This window comes from Ursus arctos, unplaced genomic scaffold (genome assembly GCF_023065955.2).
Source record: "Ursus arctos isolate Adak ecotype North America unplaced genomic scaffold, UrsArc2.0 scaffold_19, whole genome shotgun sequence".
In the NCBI taxonomy this organism is placed as follows: Eukaryota; Metazoa; Chordata; class Mammalia; order Carnivora; family Ursidae; genus Ursus; species Ursus arctos.
In genome coordinates, this window is record NW_026622863.1 from 28,234,870 (window position 1) to 28,259,526 (window position 24,657).

General features: G+C 39.7%; 1 protein-coding gene and 1 pseudogene across 3 annotated transcripts in view; both read right to left on the reverse strand.

Annotated features, from left to right (window-relative positions):
- Window positions 1-24,657, reverse strand: part of RFWD3 (ring finger and WD repeat domain 3) — a 49,981-nt gene that overhangs the window by 11,796 nt on the left and 13,528 nt on the right. For all 3 annotated transcript variants that reach the window (XM_044382505.3, XM_044382504.3, XM_026495213.4), the window contains 5 exons: window positions 14,307-14,509; window positions 9,496-9,563; window positions 7,617-7,808; window positions 7,426-7,517; window positions 158-272 (listed from right to left, as the gene is read on the reverse strand). In XM_044382505.3, coding sequence (XP_044238440.3) covers window positions 158-272; window positions 7,426-7,517; window positions 7,617-7,808; window positions 9,496-9,563; window positions 14,307-14,509 — 670 coding nt within the window. The remainder of the gene's footprint in view (window positions 1-157; window positions 273-7,425; window positions 7,518-7,616; window positions 7,809-9,495; window positions 9,564-14,306; window positions 14,510-24,657) is intronic.
- On the reverse strand, window positions 15,449-18,162 carry LOC113251617 (40S ribosomal protein S11-like; annotated as a pseudogene).

The window sequence follows — 24,657 nt, forward strand, 5'->3', positions numbered from 1 at the left end:
AAATGCCCTAATCAAAAATAGAATAAAGAGCTGGTCTTCCCTACTTCCTGAAAAACTCGGTAAATCCTTACTTGTACCTGGGATGAACCGAAGTTCTATTTAGACTCCTTTTCCTTTCCTACACCAAAGTCCTCTGGATTAGGACGGGCAAACCTACCTGGACACGACTATGAAGCTTACTGCATTCATCAGTGAGGACTTGAAGTTGGAGCCGGCACTGTGCTGATTCTAACTCGGCCTGCTTCCTCAGCATCTGCTCCTTCAGTAAGGAACTAGAACGGGAAGCCAGCAACAGGTGAAGATCAGGAAGGCCACAGAAGACTTCCCAACAAGATGTCAGATTAAGTTCACGCTGTGATACACACGCTTTGCTGTAAATATGTCATGACGGTGAATAAAATATAACAGAAGAAAAAATTTTCACATCCAGAAACACTACAGAAAAGTAGCATGCAGGGCTGAACTCACGAATCACTGGGATTCAGTGTTAACGCAAGCAGTGATGACCAGGAATTTGGCTCTTACTAGGGAATGAGACTAAAAATGCAAAAATGCCAAGCAAGGGCACAGAGCCAAGCTCAGTTCTCGAGTTAGGGCCAAATTATGAGTAAAATGACGATGTTAAAAGACCAAGGTTATTTGTTGGATTAAAAGAAAATAGTAAGTTACCAGCTGTTCATCAGATACTGAAATTAAATAACACTACAAAAGCAAGGCTGAAGTTAAGAAGAGAGAAGGTATATACTGGGAAAATGCTAAGACCGGTTAGAATTAAAAAGCATGAATAGGCATTAGGAGGAACAATGCATAATGAAAAAAACACATTCACCAAAAATAAAAATTACAAATTTGCATGTAAAGACACTTTCAAAATATGCAAAAAAAAGAAAAAAAAAGAAAGAAAGAAAGAAAGAAAGAAAAGATTTCCACTTAGTAAGATAGGATAGAAAAAAGATGAAAACTGGAAAGGAAGGGATAAAGCTGCCGTATTTATCTTCATGGAAAGTTCAAGAGAACCCACAAACTATTCAGCAAGGTGCAGGAATTAAGATCAAGAAAATTAGATTGGGGCCCCTGGCTGGCTCAGTCAGAGAAACGTATGACTCTTCATCTCAGGGTTGTTGAGTTCAAGCCCCAGGGTGGGCATACAGAATACTGAAGAAATAAATGAACTAAAAAAAAATTAGATCAATAGCATTTCCCATATGCCGCATAACTGATTAGTAAATGTAATAGAAAAAAAATCATTCACAAGAGCAATTCTAACAATAGCAACCTAGGAATAAAGTTAAAGAGCATGCAAGACCTTATGAAGCAAAGCACACTGGTAAAAGGCACACGAAGACCGTGAGCAAGTGGAAGGATATTATATAATGTTCACAGCTGGAATGACTCAAAACCATGAAGATAGGCCTTCTCAAGTTACTCTAAAAATTTAATGTAATTTCAGTCAAGATTTCAAAGGGAAAAAGTTCTCTTTGAAATCTTGATTGAAATTGCATCAAATGGAACTTAGGAAACTAATTTTAAAATTAAGAGCAAAATGCCAAGAATATCAAAATCAATTTGAAGAACAAGGTGGGAGGAGGTATTTTATTTATTTTTTATTTTTCTAAGATTTTATTTATTTATCTGACAGAGATAGACAGCCAGCGAGAGAGGGAACACAAGCAGGGGGAGTGGGAGAGGAAGAAGCAGGCTCCCAGCGGAGGAGCCTGATGTGGGGCTCGATCCCAGAACGCTGGGATCACGCCCTGAGCTGAAGGCAGACGCTTAACGACTGAGCCACCCAGGCGCCCCAGGGAGGAGATATTTTAAAACTAAAATAAATTATAACTTCAGAATACTGGGGCAAGAATTAACAAAGAGACCATGGACCTAAAGTGGTCCATTCATACACAAAAACAATCTAGGATTGAGGTAGCAATGAAAACTTATACAGGAAGAACATATTACTTAATAATTATGCTATGACACCTGGTTATCCATAAAACTATACTTAAAAAATATTTAAAACCTACATAAAAGACAAAATTTTTAAAGAACCTTTAGAAGATGCTATGTCTTTACGACCTTGAAGCAGCGGAGACCAAAAAAACACAAAACGAGATAAATGACTGCATTAAAATTGAAGACTCACATTCAACAAAAGATAACATAAACAAGTTAAAGAGACAAGCCACAGACTGGGAGACGCTATTTGCCATATACACAACCAGCAAAGAATCAGTACAGGTGACCTGACCCCTGAGCAACATGGGTTTGAATTGCGTGGTCCACTTACTGTGGATTTTTTTCAATAAATACATTGGAAAATATTTTTTAGAGAGTTGCAACAATTTGAAAAAACTCATAGATAAACCTAGGAATGTGTAGCCGTGTAGCCTAGAAATGTGGAAAACATTAAGAAAAAGTTAGGTATTATTTTAATGATAGAGTGCATAATACATGTAACATATAAAATATATGTTAATCAACTGTTTATGTTACCAGTAAGGTTACTAGTCAAGAGTAGGCTATTAAGTTTAGGTTCTGGGGAGTTAAAAGAGTTATATGTGGATTTTTGACTGGGTGAGGGGTTGGTGCCTCTAAACCCCCGGTCAACTATGTAAGTAAAACACAATGAACTAATCAATAAGAAATAAGTAACATATCTTGCACAATACAAATGAAAAAAAGATAAAAACGAAATTCATAGAAGAGTATGTCCAACTTCATTAATAATTGAGGATATACAAATTAAGTAAATATTACTTGACTCCGCGAGACTGTCAAAATTAAGTCTGATAATATAAAGCAAACGAGGGTATGAAAAAAATGAGAAATCTTACTTTTGCTGGTGGGAGTATAAATTGGAAACAGCTTCTTGGAAGAGCAATTTGACAGTATCTAGTAAAGTTGAAATTACATGTGACCTATGATAAAGTAATTCCATTTCTAGACCTAAAAAGACTCTTACCCATCTCTCTGCACCATGGCTTATATTCATAAAAACTGGAAACCGCCTTAACTGTCCACCAATACAAAACAGGTATAGGGAAATTCTAAATTAGAGAACTAGAACACTCTACAGGAGTTAGAATGAATAAGCTAGAGCTATCCCAACTAGGATATGTACCCCAAACATAATTCTATTTTTTTTTTTAAGATTTTATTTATTTGAGACAGAGAGACAGCCAGTGAGAGAGGGAACACAGGCAGGGGGAGTGGGAGAGGAAGAAGCATATTCTTTCCTGCTATGTCAAAGATTGATTGTGTAATTGTGGATTCATTTCTGGGTTTTCTATTCTGTTCCATCGAATTGTGTCTATTTTTGTGAGAGTACCACACTGTTCTGACTACTACAGCTTTGTAATATAACTTGAAATCTGGAATTGTGATACCTCCAGTTTTTTTCTTTTATGATTCCATACAAATTTTAGGATTGTTTGTTCTAGTTCTGTGAAAAATGCTGTTGGTATTTTGATAGGGACTGCATTAACTGCGTAGATTACTTCGGGTATCACAGACATTTAAAAATACTTGTTGTTCTAATCCATGAGCATGGAATGTCTTTCCACTTGTGTCATCTTTAATTTCATTCATCAATGTTTTATAGTTTTCAGAGTACAGGTTTTTCTCTTTAGTTAAGTTCACTCACCGGTATTTTATTAGTTTTGGTGCAATTGTAAATGGCATTGTTTTTTTTAAATTTCCCTTTCTGCTGCTTCAATATTAGTGTATAGAAATGGAATGGATTTCTGTACATTGATTTTTCGTTCTGTAAATTTGCTGAATTCATTTAACAGTTCAGCAGTTTTTTGGTGGAGTCTCTGGGTTCTCTACATACAGTATCATATCATCAGCAAGTAGTGAAAGTTTTACTGCTTCCTTACCAATTTGGATGGCTTTTATTTTATTTCTCTTGTCTGATCACTGTGGTGAGAGTGGACATCCTTGTCTCGTTCCTGACCTTAGGTGAAAAGCTCCCACTTTCCCCCATTAAGGATGATGTTAGCTGTGGGGTATTTCATATAAGGCCTTTACTATGTTGAGCTATGTTCCCTCTAAACCTACTCTGTTGACTTTTTATCATGAGTGGATGTTGTACTTCTTGTCAAATGCTTTTTCTGTACCTGTTGAAGTGATTACATGGTTTTTATACTTGCTCTTATTGAGATGAATTACTATCACATTAATTTGCAAATAATGAACCACACTTGCATCCTGGAAATAAATCCCACTTGATCATGGTGAATGATTTTTTTTTTTAAAGTACTGTTGGATTTGGTTAGCTAATACTTTGCTGAGGATTTCTGCACCTGTATTTATCAGAGATATTGGCCTGTAGTTCTTTTTTTTATGGTGTCTTTATCTGATATCGGTATCAGGGTGACACTTGACTCATAGAATGAATTTGGAAGTTTTCCTTCTTATTCCTTTCCTCTTCTATTTCTTTTTCTTTTTTTTTTTTTTTTAAAGATTTTATTTATTTATTTGACAGAGATAGAGACAGCCAGCGAGAGAGGGAACACAAGCAGGGGGAGTGGGAGAGGAAGAAGCAGGCTCACAGCGGAGGAGCCTGATGTGGGGCTCGATCCCAGAACGCCGGGATCACACCCTGAGCCGAAGGCAGACGCTTAACCGCTGTGCCACCCAGGCGCCCCTCCTCTTCTATTTCTTGAAAAAGTTTGAGAAGAATTAGGTATTGGGGTGCCGGGGTGGCTTAGTCAGTTAAGCGGTCGAATCTCGATTTTGGCTCAGGTCATTATCTTGGGGTCCTGGGATCAAGCCCTGCGTCAGGCTCCACACTCAGAGGGGAGTCTGCTTCAGGATTCTTTCTTTCCCTCCGCTCCACTCCTAAAATAAATAAATAAACCTTGCAAAAAAAAAAGAACAGGTATTAACTCTTCTTTAAATATTTGGTAGAATTCACCTGTAAAGCCAACTGGTCCTGGATTTCTGTTTGTTGGGAGTTTTTTGAGTAATCAGCAAAGTTTTAAAAACAATCATACATTAACAAACCAAGCCTAAAAGTTAGCTTTTTCAACAAAATTACCCTGTTCACATAGCTGCCACGTAAAAACACTAAATATTTATTGGACCAAGTAAGTATTTGTTGGACCAAATGAGAAAAAAATAAGGACGAAAATTTAAATCATCTATAATTCCACCACTCAGTGACTACCTGTAGTATTTTTTCTACTTCACAAAAATATAATCACCATAATGTGCTTTCACATGACAAAGTATTACGTGCACTTTAACATCAGTTTAAATAAATGTGTAGTATTCCACCATATGGATATGCCAGAGTTTACTCAACCAGTTAATCCTTTCAGTTTGGATTAACAATGTTTAAATGAAAAGTCTCATGAAGTAAATCTTGTTTTTTAAAAATATGATTTCATTTATTTATTTATTTTTAAGATTTTATTTTTTTATTTATTAATTTGAGAGTGAGTGAGAAGAGCCAGCATGAGTAGGGGGAGGGGCAGACTCCCTGCCAAGCAGGGAGCCCAACCTGAGGCTAGATCCCAGAACCCTGGGATCGTGACCTAGTCAAGGTATAGGCTTAACCAACTGAGCCACCCAGACGCCCCTATTTATTTTTTAAAAAGATTTATTGATTCATTTTAGAGAGAGAGAGAGAGCACGTGCTCATGCAGTGAGGGAAGGGGAAGAGGGAGAGAATCTCAAGCAGACTCCCTGCTGAGTGCAGAGCCTGATGTGGGGCTTGATCTCTCCACCCATGAGATCACGACCTGAGGTGAAACCAACAATCAGTTGCCTAACCAACTGAGCCACTCATGTGCCCCTCAGGATTTTACTTTTAACTAATCTCTACATCCAATATGGGGCTCGAATCCCGAGGTTAAGAGTTGCACAGATTACAATCCTGAGATCAAGAGTTGCACACTCCACCAACTGAGCCAGCCAGGTGCCCCCCATTAATAAATCTTTGCACACATTTCTTCACAAATTGTTTCTTTAGAATAAATGCCTGAAGTAGAAATACTTTTAAATGCTTCTGAAGCATAGAGCCAAGGGTCTCTCTAAATATTTGTGTCAGTGTACATTCTTACCAGCAGCTTTGTGAGACAACCCATGTCCCTGAGCTCTCTCCGCGGATATTTTTATTTTTTAATGTTCTTCAAGTTTATTTTAAGCAGTGTTATTAGCAATTGTTCTTGGGCTTCCAAAATCCGGATACTTTCTTACATTGCACCACATGTGCAAAGCTTCACTTACGAATCTTCTGTGCAGCGTGCTGTTGTAGGAGGGCTTAGGGACACGAGGAGCAAAATAAGGCAACACTTAAGTAATGTGCCAGATCCTCTTTTTTGTTGTTGTTTTGTTTAAGGTATCATTAAGCCTATTGTGCAGAAGAGGAGACTAAGACTTGGAAAATGTTCCAAGTGGTTATAAATTGTCTATAAAGAGTAAGACAAGGAATCCCTGATTAAATGTTCACGGTATTTAGAAGCAGAGGCAGGCAGTAAATGTAATCCCTAGGGAAGAATCTTTAAAAGCTACAAAAATTCCAGGGAACCTTTCTGCTTGGGTCCGCTGCCCACACCAGGTGTGAGGTATTACTGGAGGGCTGTAGGTTTTTCCATGACTTTTGATTTGGGGAGGCCGTAAAACACCACAGTCTCGGCTTCCCTGGGTCCTGTTATGGCTGGCTTAAGTATTAGAGCTGATTCTAAATTGGCGGGGGGAGCTAAGTGCTCCTGCAGAAGGAACAGCTGCTCTGTTCCTTCTCAATCTGCCTGTTGCAATCAGCATGCAGCGCTCAGGCTCTGAAAGCAGAGCCTTATAAGAGGCAGAGAAGACAAAAAGGAGTAAGTGGCACAGTCCACCACCTGTCATCCTTCTTCTATCTTTCCCTTCTTTCAAGGAGTGAGTTTCTCATGACCCAGGTGTCAGTCTTCCTAGAATGAGAATGTTATGCGGTGAAACATCGGTCAGTACTCCCTAGGTTATATGCAGAAACTTCATTTAAGCTGGTAAACTAAAACTGAAAACCAACGTACTGACTTATGTAACTGAGAAATCCCCTGGAGTCTAACTTCAGGCATGGCTGAATCAAGGGCCAGGAATCTGTCTTTCCCCACTTCTCAGCTCTGCTTTCTTGTGCATCAAACTTCATTGTCAGGGAGGCTCCCCCATTCAATAAGCCTGGGGCCCACACTCATTGAGCTAGCTGAAGTCACACTTAGTTCTTACTCCAAAACCTCATTTTTAATGCTGTGTGGAGAGCAAACTATGCAGACTTCCTTCAGAAGAGAAGAGACACGTATTACAAATCACGATGTGAGACAGATTGCCAGTGATCCCCCCGACATCCCCCGTCACAGTCCAATTAAAGCCTTAAAACCACATTAAGAGTGACTCATACCTCCTTTCTCAGATTTGCCAAGTAGGTAGATTCTTGCCGCCTACCTTTTCATGAGCTCATGTTCACTGGTGTCCAGAGCTCTCAGGGTTCGGGCATAAAGAACAACGATGTCACTGTGCTTGGCTTTCTTGTTGCACTAAAGAGCCCAACAAGATAAAATCAGTGTGGTTTTAGGAATCCTCCTGACTTAACATGTTGACTGTGCACACGCTCAGTCCTTATCTATGGTTCTTACCTGGGGACATTTTCGTGCCTGGCCCTTGAGCCACTTAGAAATGCACTTATACCCAAAGAGGTGCCCACAGCGTAATGCTGAGAGTCGGTGATCCCCAGCATTGGTCCAATGCTCAAAACATATTGTGCAAGTGTCCCCTTCTTCATCATCCATAGAAACAGAAGGTAGGAGAGGGCTGGTCTTCTGGGGAGACTGGATGGAAACCAGAATACATTCAAATTAGAGCAAACATAAAATCAGTCTTGAAGAGGATGTGCAACTCTATCAAATCAACAAAACCACACAAAAACAATATAAACCCAACTGAAGACACTGTAGAAAAACGTCACCTCCTCTGAATTGCTTCTCATTCTTTGTAAAATGCAATCTGGTCAAATGTTTTATACAAGCCATGAAAATATTACTTCCCTTTAATCTTATGAAATTCTTGGGATTTTTTTCTCATTCAAATGAAGAAAAGGAGCTATCTTAACAAATACATAAAAATAAAAAATAAAAAACTAGTAGTTACCTGGATAACCAACAACAGGGAAAAGTAGGTTTGTTATACATTCAAAATTAGGTTAATAATCAAGTCAAGTAGTTATAAAATACCTGAATAGAAAATAAATAAAAGAAACCCAGAAAAACAAAGACAGGCTATAAACAGCTTACGAAAACAACAACAACAACAAATGGTTCACAGGTGTTCATTTATAATTAAAAAATGCAAATTAAGTAAGAGACCATTTTTTCATTTATTAGATAGTATAAACTGATGTGTGATGACACCAAGCAATGTTGAGGGTTAAGGAAGAAAGAGGCATGCTTCTATATTGTTGCTGCAAGGAGAAAGTGACACAAATTTTCCAAAGGGCAATTTGGCTTTATCTTATCAAAACTAAATACATCTATCTTTCCTTTCACAGAGCAATCTCTCTGCTAGAAATATACCCCATGAACAGTCACAAGACAACTGTACAAAGATGCTTATTAGTGCAGCATGATTTGTACCAGGAAAAGAACGAACGAAAAGAAAGGGAGAAAGGAGGAGGGAGGGAGGGAGGGGAACAACTCTAGTGTACACGACAAAATAAGAGTTAACTAAAAATTTATTTATGATTGAACACTATGCAGTGATTAGTAAGAATGAGATTCCCTTTTGTGTAAATTTAAAAAAATAGAACATTTATGTACACAAATAAATTTACATGCACACAAAATTTTTCTAGAAGAAAAACATAAAAACATGAAGGCCATATAGAAACAAGCAAAAAGTAGGTCAATGATGTTTTGAGATTGGCGGAGTCCATGGCCGATATAAATAACTCTTATTAAAGACTATGTGTTGGGGCGCCTGGGTGGCTCAGTTGTTAAGCGTCTGCCTTCGGCTCAGGGCGTGATCCCGGAATCCTGGGATCAGGGAGCCCCTGGGATCCCGGAATCAGGGAGCCCCACGTCAGGCTCCTCCGCTGGGAGCCTGCTTCTCCCTCTCCCACTCCCCCTGCTTGTGTTCCCTCTCTCACTGGCTGTCTCTATCTCTGTCAAATGTATAAATAAAATCTTTAAAAAAAAAAAAAAAAAAAGACTATGTGTTATCTTTGTAAATAAAAATTGTTTAACACATAGCAATCATATTGTACCAGATATTTCATAAACTGCATTCATATCCACTATTTTAATCAACACTTAACTTTGTTAGGTAGGCAAGACAAGTTATCCTCACCTCTATCCCTGCTTTTCGAAACCTAAGAGGAAGCAGTCACACAAACTGCGTAGGATGGACGGGACTCACGCCCTGACCGCCTGCCTACAAGGTCTGCAAGCTTTCCACTTCAGTCCACAGCCTCTTCTTCAAAGGCAAATCCAAACATTCCATTCAAAAGGATGTTCATATTACCTGTTTGGGGAGGGTCTCTCCTCCACTGATACATGTAACTTCTTGCTCTGCTGCGGTACCTCCTTGCTCTGCCAAGTCATTTCCAGGAACGGTAGAACAGGTAATGCACAAAAGAAGACAGAAGTCAGGTACGAGAGGCTAGCAGGAGAGCCTAGCTCACCATAGCTTTCCATTTCTAATTGGTAATAATGCCGTAAATTTCCCCAAGTAGTAATAGGGAATTTATTTTTTAATTTATTTTGGATACTTTCAAATATAAATAAAAAGTAGACAGAACATTATAATTAACACACAAGTACTCCTCACCCAATTTCAAAACAAATCAGTATTTTGCCAATCTTGTTCAAAGCTCCCAACCTCATTATTTTCTTTTGTAATGCTTAATAACACTCTAAAATGTCATTTCACTAATAAAAATTTTTGTAATACTGGTAAGGATTTTTTTACGTAAATACTATCATTATCATACCTAACGAAAGTAACAATAACCCCTTACTAATATCCACGCAGTTCATACTCAAAATTTCCCAATTGTTTTCAAGTTGTTCTTTATAGCGCATTTATTGCAATCAGAATCTAAGCAAGGCCTTCGCAAGGAGCTTGATTGTTGTATCTGGTTTTTTTTTCACTCTAACAATTCTCCTTCATTCATTTTTTAAAAAAGATTTTATTTGTCAGAGAGAAAGAGAACACAAGCAGAGGGAGTGGCAGGCAGAGGGAGAAGCAGGCTTCCTGCCGAAGAAGGAGCCCAATGCGGGACTGGGATCATAACCTGAGCTGAAGGCAGACGCTTAAGTGACTGAGCCACCCAGGTGCCCCTCCTTCATTCATTTTTATTCCCTCCTTGTCACTGACTTGTTGCAGGATCCTACATCCCACATTTGACTGACTGCTTCCTTGAGGTATTGCTTACTTATTTGTTCTATCACCTATATTTCCTATAAACCGGCAGTTAAATCCAGAGGCTTCAGTAGATTCAATTTTGTTGTCTGGCAAGAAGAGGGGCAGCAAGAATCCGTCTCTGGTTGTTTGCTTCTGACTGCAGCACGTGAGGCGGCTCACGCCGGGTTCGGGTGGTACCAGTCTGACCCCTGGACTGATTATCAGGTGCCTCACCAACCTTTCAAAACTTCCATTAATGGTCAAGGAGGTATTAATTTTTAATCATTTTGCTTTTTGAGGCTCAGTGTATCCTCAGTATTTCATTCAGTGAATTCTCACAAACTGAACTATACACCAGAACATTACCAAAAACCCCAAGGGTGCCTTTTATACCTTATGATCTCCTTACTTCTTGGGGGTAGAGGGAAGATGATTTGCCCCCACCAAGGGTAACCACCTTAATAAATTCTAGGATCATCTCCTGACTTTTGCCTGTTTCTGTTTATAAATAGCACTTCAGCGTTATCCAACTTTTTTGTGTCAGCCGCTTTTACTTCACATTGTTCGTACAATTCTTCCATAGTAACATATGGAGCTGTGGTTCATTGATTTTCACAGCTGTATAGTGTTTTATTGGCAAATGTATCAAGTTTATCTGTTCTGTTGCTGATGCGTATTTGGGTAGTTTTCAGTTTTTTGCCATTACAAACAATGCTGTTACATTGTTTCTATTGAACACGTGTACTCCTTTCGTACATACCTAGAAGTGGAATTGCTGAGCCATAAGTTTTATACATACAGATGAGTTTGTAAAAATACCACGTGAATATTTGTACCAATTTACACTCCCACCAGCAGCATACGAGAGGTCTGGTTGCTTTATATTCTTTCCAATGCTCGATATTGTCCGTCTTAAATTTTAGCCCTAGTGGTGAATGCTTATTAGTTACCACACTGGGGTTTTAATTTGTATTTCCCTGATTGACTAATGAAGACTTTTTACATGTTTAGTGGCCATTTAGCTACCCTCCTTTGGAAGTACCTTTTGCCCATTTTTCTGTTAGGCTGTAAAAGTTATTTATACATCCTAGATATACGTCCTTTCCCAGATGTATGTATTATGAATGTTTTCTCCAGTCAATGCGTTCCCATTTCATTGTTCTAATGATGTCTGTCGATGAACCTAAGTTCTAAATTAAAATTCACCTCATTTGTCCTTGATTTGTTTGAGAAATCTCGTCATTTGTCCTGTAAAATGTCTACATCCTGGATTTGACTGATTGCTTCCTCGCAATATTAACTTTTATTTACAGTAAATTTACAGAGTTGTGCAACCAATACCACAATCCAATTTTAAAACATTTCTATCATCCCCTAAAGATTACTCATGCCAATTTAGAATCATTTCCCATCTGCACCAGCAGCCACAGGCAACCACTCATCTACTTTTTCTCTATAGATTTGCCCTTCCTAGATTTTAGGTAAGTGGTATCATAAAGTGTCTATGCTGGCTCACTGTCATGAACTAAAACAGAATTTTTTTTTTTTGAAGATTTTATTTATTTATGTGACAGAGAGACAGCCAGTGAGAGAGGGAACACAGCAGGGGGAGTGGGAGAGGAAGAAGCAGGCTCCCAGCGGAGGAGCCCGATGTGGGACTCGATCCCGGAATGCCAGGATCGTGCCCTGAGCCGAAGGCAGATGCTTAATGACTGCGCCACCCAGGCGCCCCTAAAACAGAATTTTTTAATGCAATTTTCTTATATTGCCTCTAAATTTCAAAGTACTCCTTACTTTTGGGTTTTATCACTTACATATTCTCCTAATACTAGGATGGTTTTTTGTTTTACACTAGGTCTCTGAGCCACTGGTATCTTATTTTCTAGTATGAGGCATGAATCTAGTTTTGTTGTTTTCCAGTTAGCAATCCAGTTTTTATAACAGTACTGATTTAAAAGTCTATCTTTTCCCCACTGATTTGAGATATTCCCTTTACAATATATGAAATTTTTTTTCTAAGATTTTATTTATTTGAGAGAGAGAGTCTGTGTGTGCAAGAGCAGGGTGAGGGGCAAAGGGAGAAGCAGACTCCCTGCTGAGCAGGGAGCCCAATGTGGGTCTTGATCCTAGGACCAAGGATCATGACCTGAGCCGAAGGCAGATGCTTAACTGATTGAGCCACTCAGGCGTTTCATATACATTTAGATCTTTTTCTAGATGTTCCATTTGTAGACTGTCCCACATTTTTAGATTTGAATGGTTGCATCTTTCACTTACTTACTTTGTTCCTCTACTTCCTGTACACTGTGCGACCCGGTTAGTATATCTAGAGTCTTAAGTAGATGCAGGATCTTTTGGGGGGCAGCAACAGTACTTCCTAAATGCTATGGATATTTTTCTTTTTTTAATTTTATTTGAAGTCATCTCTACATCCAACGTGGGGCTCGAACTTACAACCCCAAGATCAGGAGTTGCACGCTCCACTGACCGGGCCAGTCAGGCACCCCTCTGGATATTTCTGATTGCAACACATCAAAATGCATGTAAGGTCTGGTGGCGCCAGCCTGGTCCCTCTATTAAAAGGAATCCCAACAACCTTTCAACCTAATGGTTTTAGGATCCACTGCTGATCTTTGCCTAGATATGTAACTTCATTAGGAGTCAGGAAATTACGACTTTTTCCTATCATTCCTGCTCTAATACTAGCTGGAATTTTTCGTTTAAAAAAACTTCCCGAGCAGTAGGTGGGAGGAAATAGCCAGAGCAAAGAGAATTTTTAGGGCAGTGAAAATATCTATATAATGATGGATTATGTCATTATACATTTGTCCAAACCCATAAAATGTATAACCCAAGGTGAACTCCTAAGGTAAACTATGGACTTTGAGTGATTCTGCTAACAGATCACCATTCCGGTGAGTGATGCTGATAATGAGGCAATGCACGTGTGGAGACATGCATGTGGGAAATCTCTCAGCCTTCTCAATTTTGTTGTGAACCTTAAACTACTCTAAAAAAAAAAAAGTCTTAACAAAAAAACAAACCTCCTTCATCAACTATTTGGTTTTCCTGAATACAGTTCACACAGGAAAAACAGGATAAATGCTCAACCCTTTATTTACCAGTTTCCGGAGTAACGAGTCAGGGCTCTAGTAACTTAGGATGCTGATAAATGAGGTTTTAAAAAGTACATAATTAGGAATTCATAGATTTTTCACAGATTTGATGCATTTTAACCTACACTTCAATCCATAATCCAAAAATACATTCATTATTCATTTTGATGTTTAAACTGTCCCATCTTAAGCCACAAGGAGCCCTTTTAAGGTTGCTCCCATGCCTATGGACATGATGACTCCATGAGAGATGGCTTCCTTGCTTTCTGGCACAATCAAATGCCCTAGGCTCACCTTGTTTATCTCCTATCCCAGACTTGGAAAGCCGTTTCTCCAAGAAGCCCTGGGTCCTTTAAGTGGGTAAAGACCACCATCTGGGGTATCAGAGGACATATGCTCTAGGGGCTCTGCCCACTACTGCTAAACAAAGTTCTACCTGCACAATACATAACATTATACAGGACTTCAAAAGTGGCAGACTAGACAGGGTACTGAATTTATAAAGCTTTTCTTTTAAATAAAGAAGCTATTTCCTGCTCAGACGTTCATTCAAAGAAAATGAAAGAAGATGTAAAATGCCATTACAAAGTGACCAATTCACTGGGTCACAAATCACATTAAATTTCAAGTTAAATCAAATCCTCTATATAGGACTATGGCCAGTGAAAGCTCTGTACTATATAAAGCAGGAATCTATGACATCTGGGGGGAAAAGGGAAAGTATCAAAACACAAGTCGAGAGTTCCTAGCCTTCTGGAGGCTAAGCTTCCCGGGTGTTAGCCTTGTGAGTCCAAAACGGAATAAAACACTCACCTTCTGAAACAACAGCTCTAGTGTCCTCCGCCTGGACAACAACCTCTTCGTACTCTGCGGAGCTCTCACTGTCAGAGCTGGAACTACTTGAGACCTGCAAGTCTTCAGAGACAGGATTCCTGGTCTCTGAATCCTGAGATGTGCTTGGCAAATGAGGCTGGGTCCGGCTCACCTGAAAGTAAGCATCCAAGGGTGCTCTCGACCTGTGTATGTAGAAAGACAACAAAATGACAGTACAATGGACCATCATCACAAGAAAAATGCACAGTAATCCGAAGGTAAATCCTAGTCACTTCAACCCATCTCCAGGCAATTAAATGCTGCCTTTCAACACTGACGCAGAAATAGCAGTTTCAGGCAGAGCTGGCTAGCCTGGATATTCTCTTTTCCACTCAATTATTACATTAGCCACATTGGAGGTTGACTCTTGCTAAAAGCAAATTCTACTTTATTGGCTTTTGGCCATGTGTCAATATCTTTTAAAAGACGCAATGCAACAATCTGTCTACTGGTGTTAGGGGGTTGAAAGAGAGTGGACAAGGAAAAAAAGGGGTCTGTTGATCAAGTATGGCCTCATAGGATTCTGCTGCTGCAACAACACAGACCACGGTCTTTCCGGGTAAAAATGAAGTCTGGCTTCAGTCACCATTGCTTTACCTCTCACTTTAAAACATTTTCTTTTTAAGTTTAAATAATGTCATGTTTAGGTTAAAAACACAGCATGATATCCAAAAATAACTCAGGATGAGAAGAGCTGGGAGCAGATTTAACACTTCAATCTCTTCTGGCTGGCTGAGTTTTAACCACACCCACTACCTTTTTGCAGTTACCCCGCACATTCAAGCTAACACACCACACCCTGCTTCCTGCACAGAATAACATTCAATATTAAAAATCAAAAAGGTGTTCTGTACTTTAGAACATACTGCCTAGCTATTAGTTACAAAGTATTACCGAAAGGTGACCTACTTTTAAGTTTTAATAATTGTCTTTATAACATTAAGATATTCCCCAGAAACATCGATGGAGACTGTTCATACAGAAAAAAATTGATTTCTCATAGTTTGGCTGCAATCTATGGCAAACCAGGGCTTTCTATTAAAAAATGAGGATAGAAAAAATAAATGTTATTTGGTGTCCAATTCAACAGTTAGAAGATTCACCTTTGTAAGAAAAAAAAAAGAAAGGTGAATAAATTGAAATGAGAAGTAGCAACTGTGAATCCTTTTTGACTCACAATTTAAGTGTACAATTCAGTGGTTTTTAGCATAACCGTAGGTTATACAACCATCATGACTATATTATTCCAAAACATTTTCACCACACCTAAAAGGAACCCTGTACCCATATTAGCAGTCTTTCCTTCTTTTCCCCTTTCCCCGACCTCTAGCAACCACTAATTTCTTTTCGGTCTCTATGGACTTGCCTATTGGACATTTCATAAGGATGCAATCATATGATATATAGCCTTTTGGGTCTGACCCCTTTTATAATTTCATGATATATACAAAGACCACGTCATCTGTCTATAGCTATAGTTTTTCGTCCTTTCTAACTGGAATGCCCTTTTTTTTTTTTTTTTTTTGCCTAACTGCTCTGGCTAGAACCTCCAGTACAGCAGTGAATAGAACTGGTAAACAGACATCTTTGTCTTGTTCTTGATCTTAGGGGTAAAGCTTTCAGTCTTTGTCCATTTAGTATGTTAGTCAAGGGTTTTTCATTGGTGGACTTTATCAGGTTGAGGAAGTTCCCTTCTGTTCCTAGTTTGCTCAGTGTTTTCTTTTTATCATGAAAGAGTTTTTGTCAAATGCTGCTTCTTCTTTTTTAAAAGATTTTATTTATTTATTTCAGAGAAAGAGAGAGAAAACGAGTCATGGGGAGGGGCAGAGGGCAAGAGAGGCAGACTCCCCACTCAGCAGAAAGCCCAATGCGGGGCTCGATCCCAGGACCCAGATATCATGAACTGAGCCAAAGGCAGTCACTTCACTAAGCCACCAAGGCTCAAATGCTTCTCCTATATCTTTTAAAGGATATGCTCAATCAAATGCTTCCTCTGTATCTATTGAGATGTTCATGTTTTTCCCCTTTATTGTATTAATATGGTATATCTCACTGACTTTTTTATATACTGAATCAGCTTTGCTTTCCTAGAACAAATCCTGTTTGGTTATAGTGTATAATGATTATTCAGTTTGCTAGTACTTTGTTGAGAATTCTTTTATCTATATTCATAAATGATATTTGCTTGTAGTTTTCCTGTGATGTCTTTATATGGTTTTAGTATTGGAGTAATACTGGCCTCATAGAATCAGGAAGTATTCTCCCGCTTCCATTTTCTGGAAAGGTTTATGAAGTACTGGTATTATTTATTTTATCTTTTTTCTTTTTTGACTGGGAAAATAAGTTTATTTTCTTCAGGCATGTGGGCAGAAGTCTACTCTCAGAACTTCTGGAATTGCTTCCTGGTACCAGTGGCCTTCGTGACTTTGGGCACGTTGAAGCACACAGTCTTGTTCAATGGCAGGCATTCACACACTGTGACAATGTTGCAGACCTGGATCTCCCTGAAACAGGTGCACGGACATGCTCTTGTGGATTTCTCAAAGTGGTTGTACTTCTGGATGTAGTGGCGGATGACAACGTCCTCTGAATCTTCATCTTGGTCACAACACCAGACAGAATCTGCCCTTGGATGGAGACATTACCAGTAAAGGGGCATTTATCAATGTTAGTGCCCTCAATGGCTTCCTTGGGTGTCTTAAAGCCCAGACCAATGTTTTTGTAGTATTGTGGGTGCTTCTCCTTGCCAGTTTCTTGAAGCAGAACCCTCCTTTTACTTTGAAAGATGGCTGGCTGCTTCTGTCAGGCACGCTCAGTCTCAATGTCCTCTATCTACCTGGCTGCCTGAATAACGGAGAGCACCGAAGCCATCTGGGTTTCCTTATCCACTGCCTATTTGTTTCATTTTTTTTAAAGATTTTTATTTATTTGTCAGAGAGAGGGAGGGAGAACACAAGCAGGGGGAGCGGCAGGCAGTGGGAGAAGCAGGCTCCCTGCTGAGTTGGGAGTCCGATGCCGGACTCGATCCCAGGGTACTGGGATCATGACCTGAGCCAAAGGCAGACACTTAACCAACTGAGCCACCCAGGCGCCCCCTATTTATTTCATCTTTAAACATCTATTTCATTCTGCTCTAATGATCATTATATCCTTCTGTCCACTTGCTTTGAATTTTGGATTTTTTTCCTTTCTTTTTCTAGTTCCTCAAACTAGGTTATTGATTTGAGTACCTTCTTCTTTTTAGAAGTTTTATTTATTTATGTGATGTCTACACCCAGTGCGGGGCTCGAGGTCATGACCCCGAGATCAAGAGTTAGATGCTCTACTGACTGAGGCAGCCAGGTGCCCCTGCTTTCTTTTTTAGTGTGGCATTTAACAACTATAAATTTCCCTCTAAGCATTGCTTCTGCTGCATCCTGTAAGTTTTGGTATGTTTTCCTGTTCATTCATCTCAAACAAAATATTTTCTAATTTTTCTTGGGATTTCTTCTTTGATCTATTGGTTTTTTAGGCGTTGTGTAATTTCTACATACTTGTGAATTTTCCCAAATTCTGTTACTTATGTCCAGAACATACTTTGTATGATTTCAATCCTTTAAATTTACTGAGCTTGTTTTATACCCATATGTTAGCCCTAACATATGATCTATCCTGGAAAATGTTACATGTGCACTTGAGAAATAGGTATGTTCTGCTGTTGAGTGGATGTCCTATAGATGTCTATTAGGTCTAATAGGTTTACAGTGTTTTTCAAGTTTTCTGGTTCCCTGTTGAGTTTCTGTCTAGTTATCCTCATTGTTGAAAATGGGGTACTGATACCTCCTACTATTACTGGAGAATTGTCAATTTATTCCATCAATTATGACAGTTTTTGCTTCATGTATTTGGGGGCACTGTTACAGGTATACATAGGTTTATAATTATTATATCTGCTAAACAGATTGAACCTTTTATCATTATACAACATCCTTCTCTGACTCCTGTAACAATCTCTGTCTCAGAGTCTATTTTGTCTGATATCAGTATTGCAACTCCTGCTCTCTTGTGGTCACTGTTTGCATGGCGTATTTTATTACATCCTGTTACTTTCAATCTATTAATGCCTTTCAATCTAAATTGTGTGTCTTGCAAACAGTATACAGTTGGATTAAAAAAAAATTCTGTGCTGATCTATGCCTTTTGATTAATGTTTAATCCATCTGCATTTAAGGCAGGATTTATATCTACCATTCTGCTGTTTTTTTTTTTTTAAAGATTTTTTATTTATTTATTCGACAGAGATAGAGACAGCCAGCGTGAGAGGGAACACAAGCAGGGGGAGTGGGAGAGGAAGAAGCAGGCTCCCAGCAGAGGAGCCTGATGTGGGGCTCGATCCCATAACGCCAGGATCACGCCCTGAGCCAAAGGCAGCCGCTTAACTGCTGTGCCACCCAGGCGCCCCCCATTTTGCTGTTTGCTGTTGTTTGTTATATGCCTATGTCTTTTTTGTTCATTTGGAATGTCTCTTACAAATTCTCGTAATAGAAATGTGTAGGGGTGCCTGGCTGGCTCAGTCAGTGGAGTGTGTGATACTGACCTTGGAGTTACACACTGGAGCCCCACACTGGGTGCAGAGATTACTTAAAAATTTTTAAAAATCTTTAAAAAATGTTTATTGCTCCATCATTGCCTTCTTTTGTATTATTTTCAAGTGCACCATTTTAATTCTCTCATTTCTTTTACCACATATAAAGTTAATAGTTCTATTCCCTCCCCACTTTTGCTGATGATTTTATGTCCATCAACACAGATTTATAGTTAATTCTTTATGTTTTTTCTAAATCAGAAAGAAAAAAAAGAATTATAAATAAAAAATACATTTGTATTGTCTATTTTATTTGCCTATGTAGTTATCTTTGCTAGTGCTCTTTATTTCTCCTTGTGAATTCAATTTATTTATGTCTGGTATTTTGGCAGGGGGGGGTGGTGGTGGTGGTGGTTCTTTAATTTCAGCCTGAAGGACTCTCTTTAGTAATCTTGTAGGACAGGTTTCCTTTAAAGAATTTTTTTTTTTTTTTTTTAAATCCTAGAATGCCTCATTGTTCCTTCATTTTTAAGGGGCAGTTCTGCTTGACATGGAATTCTTAGTTGAGTTTTTTTTTCTTTTTTTTTTTTTTTTTTAAGATTTTATTTATTTATTCGACAGAGATAGAGACAGCCAGCGAGAGAGGGAACACAAGCAGGGGGAGTGGGAGAGGAAGAAGCAGGCTCATAGCGGAGGAGCCTGATGTGGGGCTCGATCCCAGAACTCCGAGACCACGCCCTGAGCCGAAGGCAGACGCCCAACCGCTGTGCCACCCAGGCGCCCCGAGTTTTTTTTTTCTTTTAAAACTCTGAACAGGTCAGGGGTGCCTGGGTGGCTCAGTCAGTTAAGGGTCTGACTCTTGATTTCATCTCAGGTCATGATCTCCGTGCTGGACATGGAGCCTACTTAAGATTCTCTCTCTCCCTCTGCCCCTCCCCATCCCTGTCTGCACGTGCTCTCTTAAAAACAAAACAAACAAACAAAAACAACCCAATGAAACCTCTGAACAGGTCATTCCACCGCATTCTGACCTCCACTGTGTGTGATGATAAATCGGCCGTCAAATTTACTGAACACCCTTTGTAGATGATGAGTCAGTCACTTTATTGCCGATTTCGAGATTCTTTGTCCTTGGCACTAACGGTTTGATTATGATCTACGTAGGTGTGGATCTCTTTGAACTTATCCTGTTTTATAGTTAGTTAAGCTTCTTGTAGATTAATGTTTTTCATCAAATTTGGCAAGTTTTTGTCATTTCTTCAACTATTCTTTCTGCCCCGTTCTCTCCTCGCCTAGAAGGACTTCCATTATGCATGCTGGCATACGCTTGACGCTGTTCTACGGGTCTCCGAGGCTCTGTTCATTAGTCTTCATTTTCCCCCTGTTCTCTAGGCCAGATAACCTCAATTCATCTATCTTCAATTTTGCTTCTTGACTCTTCAAAGCCAATTCTTTCTTTTGCCTGTTCAAACTTGCTGAGCCCTCTAGTGATTTTTTTTTCATTTATTGTACTTGTCAACTCCACCATTTCTATTTTGTATATTTTTATAACTTCAATCTCATTATTAAAATTGTCTATTTGGTGACACAATGTTTTATACTTGCTTTAGTTCTCAGAATATATTTAAAAAGGAGTTTTAGGGGCATCTGGGTGGCTCAGTCGTTAAGCATCTGCCTTTGGCTCAGGGCGTGGTCTCGGAGTTCTGGGATCGAGCCCCACATCAGGCTCCTCCGCTGAGAGCCTGCCTCTTCCTCTCCCACTCCACCTGCTTGTGTTCCCTCTCTCACTGGCTGTCTCTCTGTCAAATAAATAATTAGAATCTTAAAATAAATAAATAAATGAATAGATAAAAATAAAAAGCAGTTTTAAAGTCTGTTTGATTAAGTCCAACATCTTGGCTTCTTCATGTAGTTTCTGTTTTTTCTTTTCTTCCTATGTGTGGGCCATACTTTCTTTCCATGTCTTGCATTTTTTTCTTGACATCTGGACATTTCAAATACTATAATGCAGTAACTCTGGAAATCAGAGTCTTCCCCTTTACAAGGTTTGTTGTTATTGTTATTTCCTACAGTTGTTACTTTTTGTTTAGTGACTTTTCTAAAGTGATTCTGTAAAATCTGCATTCTTTGTTGCATGTGGCCATTAAGTCTATGAGGTTAGCTTAGGGGTTAGTTCATGCCTGGACAGATTTGCTTAAACACCGGGGACCAGTAAGTCCCCTAGTCTTTGCTCAGTGTGACTGTGTGTGTCTGTTGGGGCACACCCAGGAATCAGCCAGGCAAGTGACCATTCTTCCTGATTGTGCAGAGCCTCAAGGCCAGCCAGAATTGAGAAATTAGTGCCTTCTTAGGTCTTCCCTGGGCATGAGCACCGCTGTACACAGCCCTAGGCATGTCTGTGGCCTTCTAGATTTCCAAGAATATGTTAGAGCTTTTCAAAACCCCTACAAATATCTCACTCCTCAGCTTTTCCTTTTAAGCTCTTTAGTTAGTTTGCCCCATGGTTATGCACCACCTCAGGTAGCCTCTAGGGAAAAGGCTTTCAGCTTTTTAGACTGAGCATACTGCTAAGTCAGAAAGAGCCCTGCAAGTGGCATCTTCCAGGAAACCACCCAATAGGACAAAAAGAATTCTCGGGGAATGAAGCTTTGAAGGAGCTCCAATCCCAATCTACTCCCTCTTGTGGCTGTCAGGCTGCTTGCTGGTTTTCACTGTGACTGCAGGCACCTGGTTTTCACCGTTACCATCAAGCTGAAGACGGATATGGGAACAGAGAATGCCAGGAAGCTTACTGTTCCGATATTCAGCTGTTTTTTAAATACTCACTCCCTGAATCACTTTAAGCATCTGCTTAATTTCCACAGTCCTGAAAGTTGATTCTGATTTTGCAGTTGTTTTGGAGGTCCTAACTCTGCCATTTTTTATGTCACTCAGGTTTTCTTTTTTAAAAATGCTAATAAGCACATCTACCAACTAATTTTGGCAACTGTGTGCTAACAGCAGCTATAGCTAACATGAGAATCTGCACATAAGAACAGTGTCTCCTAATTATCATTTTAATCAAATGAAATCCACACTAAAGTTAGGCTAATAGTTAGGCTACTGGCATGCATATTGAGCATTCTGCAATAGAAACTGGTAAAAATTTAAGTGATTAAAAAAACCCATACTCATTAACATTGCTTTAATATAGCAAAAGGCATTTCCAAGATCAGATGGGGACAAAGGAAAGGGGAGCTACCATCATCAGGAGGCAGTGCTAGGGTTTCCCTCTGGGAGTACAATCTTGAAACCCAAGAAATCCTCCTCTTTCCCTGCACTTATCATAGCTGAATTAAATAACAGTATAATAAGTTCTTGCCCCTTGCTTACCCTCTGTAGTCCTAGATTCCATAAGCTCCATAAGAACAGGTACCCTGATCTGTCCTGTTCACAATGTATCTCCAAGGCAAAGTTCAGTCTCTCACATAGTGGAGTATTAGAAATATTTGATGAATGAGTGACGACGCTGACAGCCAGAATCAAGCAGCCTCAAACAAAGAAACAGCAAAGGAGTTTGTGACCTTGGCTGAGAAGCCTGTTGGGAAAAATACCTCATTACTCAGCTCCCCCCAACTTTGGCTTCTCAGTGGAGTCTAAGGCAAAAGCTGCCCACCCTCGCCAGGCTCTCAACACCTGACCCAGAGATAGGCTGTCAGGCGAGTCAATGCCAAACACCATAACGAGAAATTCCAGTTAAGAAATTCAGAAGGTATAATAAGCAATCAGTCCTAGAAAATCTCCTATTTTTATATGAATTTAGTGTGGAATTTGCTCCCAACACAGTATTTAGGGGAAAAAAGTTTTAACACCACATTTATTTGGCTCCAGAATCCATGTTTTCTCCACTAAATTGCACAATCCCTGGCTGTTTAGGTTTATTCCCTTTTGTAGAAAGAAGCACAACCGTCAGTCAAAGAGCTCAACTGATATCCTTTCACATCTAAACTCCATAACCCAGTCTCTGGGCACAGATTCTACACACGTCAAGCAATTTTCTGATTAGAGTTTAGCTTTTCTGTATAAATTTCTTCCAGGAGAATCATGCTGACCATGCCAGCAAGAGACTTTGGTCTCTGTAGCATTTCTATTTCTCTCTGTAAACGGGGATTTGGTTTCTAAGTGTCACTCTCCTGTGAGTTGGTTAATGGAAGTCTCCCACCAAAAGCAATCAAATCTGCCCCCACTCCCCCCTACCGAAAGAAGTATATGAACAACCAAGGCTGAGGAATACTGAGGTCTCTTGGCAGTCAGCCAGTTCCTGTGGACGTCATTTCAACTCTCAGCCCACAGACTCTGAAAGGGCTCCCAAGCTGCACTATAAGGTGCCTTCACCGATGACACTGACATGTAAAATCTTACTCTGCCTTCATAACCAGAAGAAATGACACCTTCGAGTAACAGTAACATGCAGCTGAAACGCTTGTCAACACAAAACCAAGCACATCATCCCTGACGGGTCACACCCAGAGATGACCAGGCTAGAGACTAGAGCCAAAGGAACAGCAGCATCCCCCTGCTCCTCCCCCTACGGTAATCAGGAGCATCCATGGAAAAGGATGCTGAATCTGGGATCAGAAGGCACAATCCCAGGGGTGCTTGGGTGGCTCAGTGGTTAAGTGTCTGCCTTCAGCTCAGGGCATGATCCCAATGTCATGGGATCGAGCCCCGCATCAGGCTCCTCCGCTGGGGGCCTGCTTCTTCCTCTCCCACTCCCCCTGCTTGTGTTCCCCCTCTCTCTGGCTGTCTCTCTCTGCCAAATAAATAAATAAAATCTTAAAAAAAAAAAAAAAGGGGGCACAATCCCAATTCCAGAGTTACCCTAGTCAGAACACGAATTATTCCATCAGCTTCCTCATTTGTAAAACATAGTCAATAGATGGCCTAGCTATTGCTTTTTAGTATATCTCATTATTTTCACAATGTTAAGAAAAGAAATGGGTATGACTGACGCTTCCTCTATGTGCCTGGATAGAAAATGAGTCAGGGGGCGCCTGGGTGGCACAGCGGTTAAGCGTCTGCCTTCAGCTCAGGGCGTGATCCTGGCGTTATGGGATCGAGCCCCACATCAGGCTCCTCTGCTATGAGCCTGCTTCTTCCTCTCTCACTCCCCCTGCTTGTGTTCCCTCTCTCGCTGGCTGTCTCTATCTCTGTCAAATAAATAAATAAAATCTTAAAAAAAAAAAAAAGAAAATGAGTCAGATCCAGGTTCCAATACCAACTCAACCTTGTCCCTCACAGTAGCTATGAAACCCTGAACAAAACACTTTCTCAGGGTCCAAGTTTCCTTCACATATAAAATGAAGATGTTGAATTCAATCTTTTTAAGCATTATGAAAACATTTAGGAGGCCAAATGTAAAATAAAGTATTTCAATTAAGCAGGAGGAAGTTAAAAAACAGGCAAGGCATAGCCAGTGGTTATTTTTTATAGTAACCCTGTCAAGACTTGACAGCTAAGCTCTTCAAGAGGCAAGTTCAAATGAAAAATTATGAAAGAAAATTATTTTCTGCAACACATTCTCAGGTGAGGAGGGCTGGAATGTTTCCCCACTAGTCAGATAAGTTCTAAATTAATTCACATTTTACTTTTCACAAGGCTTCTCTAAATCCAGCCCACCTGTCTACCAAAGTCTACTGCACCATTACATGGAGTGCCAACGAACGATGGATACTGGGTAACTAGAGT